This window comes from Wasmannia auropunctata, unplaced genomic scaffold, assembly GCF_000956235.1.
Source record: "Wasmannia auropunctata unplaced genomic scaffold, wasmannia.A_1.0 LD336060.1, whole genome shotgun sequence".
Classification (NCBI taxonomy): domain Eukaryota; kingdom Metazoa; phylum Arthropoda; class Insecta; order Hymenoptera; family Formicidae; genus Wasmannia; species Wasmannia auropunctata.
The window spans coordinates 2,595,823-2,600,825 of NW_012026830.1; the positions used below are offsets into that span (position 1 = coordinate 2,595,823).

The 5,003-nt window shown below is 60.4% G+C and overlaps 1 protein-coding gene across 1 annotated transcript; it reads right to left on the reverse strand.

Annotated features, from left to right (window-relative positions):
* Positions 1-2,867: 2,867 nt before the first annotated feature.
* LOC105450630 lies at positions 2,868-4,761 on the reverse strand. The gene is made up of 2 exons (XM_011690563.1): positions 4,054-4,761; positions 2,868-3,965 (listed from the first exon to the last, which is right to left on the reverse strand). The coding sequence occupies exons 1-2, from the start codon at positions 4,759-4,761 to the stop codon at positions 2,868-2,870; spliced, it is 1,806 nt and encodes a 601-aa protein (XP_011688865.1).
* Positions 4,762-5,003: the final 242 nt, after the last annotated feature.

A 5,003-nucleotide genomic window follows, 5' to 3' on the forward strand; every position in this document is an offset into this window, starting at 1 on the left:
TGTTGAGGATAGGATGTTCGAGGAAAAATCACTCGCGTATAGTCAAATACCGAAAAAAAGAGCAAGATGATTTATTGCTTAGCGTGATATACAGTGCTTCGCGTTCGACTCTCCGATCGGCAGTGAGTCGAAAAACAAGAACCTGAGAAAAATAGCGCAGGGGTGGCAGGGCCGGCATCGGCCGATCAGCGCGTCACCGCGTGACCGTCGCACGGGCCGGACGAGTGGGCCGTGCTCGTCGCGATAGGAGGATGTTTTCGCGTGCCAGTAAGCTGAGTCACGGACTCGCTCCGACATTCCGCCCGCCTCGGCACCGCCGCCTCGGTGCCGAATTTCCTCGATGCACCTGGCTGGACGGGCATCCCTACGCGCAGGGTGTCTCAGACAGAGATGGGGAAGCGGGCACAACTTGGTGATGGGCCGCGTGAATTCTGAGGTTGCGGTGCGGACAGCGGCGACGCGGACCAGGCCGTCGGAGCCGCGATGCACCGCGATGACCCGAGCGAGGGGCCACTTGGACGGAGGGAAGCGCTCGTCCGAGAGGAGGGCGAGGGTTCCCACGTCGATCTGGTGTGAATGATGCTGCCATTTTGACAGGCTTTGGAGTCGGTGGAGGTATTCACTTGACCACCGGCGCCAGAGTCTCTCGAGTATCTGTCGGAGGAGCTGCCATCGCGAGAGTCGATTAAACGGGAGATCCTCGCATGACGGCTCTGGAAGCAGCGCGAGGGGCTCCCCGATCAGGAAATAAGAAGGCGTGAGCGCTGCGATATACGACGAGACGTCTGAGAACGGGCAGAGCGGGCGGGAGTTGAGCACGACCTCCACATGAGGAAGGTCAAGAATTCCTCGTAGGTGAGAATGGTATTGCCCAGCACTCGTCGGATGTGGAACTTTACAGATTTAACGGCCGCCTCCTACTTTTCGCCGAAATGAGGGGCGGCCAGAGGGTTGAAGTGCCACTCCGTGCCGTCCAAGGCCAAGAGGTTGCTCAGCTGTTGCAATTCCGATGATGCAGAGCTGAAGAGCCGCCGGAGCTCATTGTCGGCGCCGACCAGGTTGGTTCCGCAGTCGTTTGTCAAGGAAGCGCAGATGCCGCGGCGGCCGGTGAAGCGCTTGAAGGCGGCGAGGAACTCAGCGGTGGAGTAATCGGCGAACTCGAGGTGTACTGCTGAGGAAGCAAAACAAACGAAAATAATCAGAAATCTCTTGTAGGTACGGCCGCGGAAAGTTTTCAGGGAGAATGGCCCGGCGTAATCAACCGGAATGCAGGAAGGACCTGCACGGAGTCACTCGTGACGAAGGGAGCTGACCCATGAGCTGCACGGCCGTCTCCGCGCGGTATCGAGTGCAGCGTACGCAGCTTCGCACGAAGGCCTGGATCGGGGTTCGCCCACCCAGAATCCAGTACTTGTGTCTCAGCGTAGCCAGCATGAGCTGAGTGCCGCCATGCAGCGTTCGGTGGTGGACGTCTTCCAGGAGCAGGCGCGTGAGTGGAGCGTCCTTAGGCAGGAGGATAGGGTGCGTAGCGTCGGGATCAAGTCCGGCGTTGCGCAGCCAGCCGCCGACACGAAGCGTCCCGCGACTGTCTACAAATGGCGCGAGTCGTAGAAGAGGATGGGAGCGAGGGAGCTCCGAGCCTTGGGCAAGCGTGTGGAATTCCAATGAGAAATACGCTTCCTGAGTTCTGATCACCCAGAACATCTCAGCCGCGTCCAACTCGGCAGGAGTGAGCGAGGACCGAGTGAAGGTCACCTCCTGTTTTTGTAAGATCGAGGCGGCGCGCGAGACCCAGGCCATGACGCAAAGAAGACGTAAGAGTTTGGTAAAGCGGTGCATTAGTTCCTACATGGCCGGGGGCGTGGACACGCAGGCGACACTGACGGGGGCGGCGCGCCGTTCCATGTTGACAGCGAGACTGATAGGCGGTGGAGTCGTGGACCACGACGACGAAGGGCATCGCAGCCACGCGGGGCCGGTCCACCATAGAGGGTGCGAAGCCAAGGTATGCGGCGGAAGACCCCGCGATGCGCAGTCCGCCGGCTTCTCAGCACCGGCCACATGATGCCAAGCTGCGTCACCGGATAAGTCCCTGATGAGCGTGATGCGATTTGAAATGAACTCCTTCCAGGATGAAAGGTGTCCCTGGATCTAGGCGAGGGCGACGCTTGAGTTCACCCATAGATGAGCCGGCACCGCGCTGAAGCCGAGGACTTCTCAGACGCGCGAGAGCAGGCGCGCGAGGAGGACCGCGGATAGCTCTAACCGCGACATCGTCAGCTTCTTTAGAGGGGCGACCTTAGCCTTACTTGTCACCAACGTAACGCGGATGCCGATAGAGGGAGAGATGACGTGGAGATAAAGCACGGCGGCCATGGCGCTCTGAGAGGAGTTAAAGAAGCCGTGGAGTTCCACGGACACCGAGGGAGAATAGCCGATCCATCGCGGAATCGTGATGGAGGACACCGCGCGGAGATCCTCCTCGAAGGCGATCTATCGGGAGGCGAGAGCCGTCGGTAACGCGTCGTCCCAGTTGACGTTGAGTGTCCACTGTGATTGGAGAAAAATGCGAGCGAATATCGTGATCGGTATGATCCACCCGAGAGGATCGAAGAGCTGTGCAGCTCGCGATAGCACCATGCGCTTGGTCCATGAGCTTGGATAGTCGACGTGAGTGAGTTGGAAGATAAACGTGTCCGACGAGCTATTCCAGACGAGGCCGAGCGCGCGGATCAGCGCGAATACTGCGGGACGATGACTCGCCGGTGTGATCGGTGGTGACCTCGGCGAGGATATCTTGGCGGTTGGCCATCCACTTGTAAAGGCGGAATCCGCCCGCCATGAGGAGCTGATTTACCTGCACGGCCTTAGCGCGCGCGAATTCCCGAGAGCACGTCATCGACGTACATGTTTTCGCGAATGACGCGGGTGGCTTCCGGGTATCGGTGGCCGTCGTCGTCGGCCAGCTGCTTAATGACCCTGAGCGCGAGAAAGGGCGCGCACGCCAATCCATAGGTCACAGTGCCGAGTTGGAACTCGCCTGGGACGTCGGTGGTGCTCCACAGAATTCTTTGGAAATCACGATCCTCTGGACGGACGATGATCTGGCGGTACATCTTTTCCACGTCGGCCAGAAAGACGTGAGAGTAGCATCGCCAGCGAAGCAAGATGTCGGCGATGTCGTGTTTCAGCTTCGGCCCAACATGCAGGTGGTCGTTGAGTGTCGTGCTCGCTGAGCTGCGAAGCGAGCCGTTGAACACGACGCAGAGCTTGCTGGTTAAGGCGCCCTTGCGAAGAACGCTGTGGTGCGGCAGAAAGCAGATGCGTGCCGGGCGCACTGAAGAGGCGAGGGCAGGAGCCATGTGGCCGAGAGCCTCGTACTCGCGCATAAAGTCCGTGTAGAGCTGCTTCAGCTCTGGGTCTGCCTCGAATCGCGAGCGCGTCCTGCGAAACGCGTGCACGGCCGCGAAGTATGAGTCGCCGAGTGCCGGCGGGTCCGACTGGAAGGGGAGTCGCACGTATCGGCCCGACGCGGATCGCGAGTGGGTTTGGATGAAGTGGCTTTCACACTGAGCTTCACTTTCGCTTAACGGAGGTGGCCCGTGTAACGGAAACTCCTCCTGAGCCCAGAATCGAGACACGATTTCGTGAAGGTCGAAATCCAGATCTCCAGAAAGCGAGCTGAGCGCGCGGCCCTCCTGAGGGAGGGTCGGACCAGTGATTGGGCCAAAGACGATCCAGCCCAGGGCCGTATGCTGAGCGACCGGCTGACCGACAGCCCCCCAGCGGACGAAGGCGCGGAGTAGCTTCTCGTAGACATCGGCCCCGAGGATCAGGTGCTTCCCGGCTTGGCGAAGTCCGTCGGCGAGGGTTAACCCGTCGATGTGCGCCCATGTCGCGTTCAGCACGGGGCTGGCCGGCAGTCGACCGGTCAGTCGCGGGAGCACGTAGGCGGAGACGCCCACCTCGAACGTTCGAGTCCAGCCGAGAACGGAGTCGTATCGCAAGCACACCTCGAGTCGAATCCGCGGGGCGAAATCCGATGCCCATCACAGGGATGCTGGCTCGCTTGCGGGGCAGCGCCAAGGACTGAGCGAGAGATTCACGGATGAAGGAGAGCTCGGAGCCTTGATCAAGGAGGGCGCGGGCCTCCACCGAGTGCCCGACAGCCGAGATGACACTGACGAACGCGCGCGGTCGCCAAGAGAGTGCGGGGCGGGGCGGCGACGCTGGGTGCGCTGTGCATGGCGATAGCAAGTTGAATGGATGCTGAGAGCCCGAAGAGGCGGAACCGCCCGCCGTAGTCGGTGCCGCTGAGGACGGCGATGCAGTGTGGAGTAGCGTATGATGCTGACCACTGCAAATGCGACAGCGTTTGGCCGATCGACACTCACTCAAACGATGCGGGCCTAGGCAGTTAAAGCACAGTCTTTTCGTGATCACTGTTTCGCGTCGCTCTTCCACGGTTTTCGCGGCGAAATCCAGGCACGCAGCGATGTAGTATGAACCGGCGCACATGAAGCAAACTTGGGCGCCAGGAGCAATGGCGAGAGCGCGGGCTGCAGGCTTTGTGGTCTTGGTGGCCTTGAGCGGCTTCTTGTCGATGTCGCGCAGCCCGATCATCTCGAGGACGCGGATCCGTCCCTCCACAAATTCTTCGAGCGTGGCGAAGGTGGGTAGGTCGGTGGAGTTTCCGAGCTCCAGTTCCCACGCCTCGAGCTCTCGTCGAACCGCCGGGCAGGGATTCCGGGTGGCCGACATTTACGACAAATACGACCATGTGGAGGGGATAGGCTGGTAACGCGCGGCGGCGGCTACGCCACTGCCGTGAGCCGTCACGTGACACTACGTCACGAACGACGTGTCGCTCGGCCAGCCTCGAGCGGTAGAAAAGGACAGATCTGTTGTCCTCTTCTATCGCACGCTATAGCGCTACATGTATGCTTTTCAGGCTTTCAGCAATTTCGAGTCGCCGCGCCGCGATGTGATTGCCGCGCGACTCG

Excerpts from the sequence above, each read along its gene's own strand:
- LOC105450630 (XM_011690563.1), bottom strand. The coding sequence starts at position 4,761 with ATGTCGGCCACCCGGAATCCCTGCCCGGCGGTTCGACGAGAGCTCGAG. Across the intron at positions 3,966-4,053 it reads GCAAGCGAGCCAGCATCCCT|GTGGGCGTCTCCGCCTACGT; the intron begins GTGATGGGCATC and ends CGAACGTTCGAG.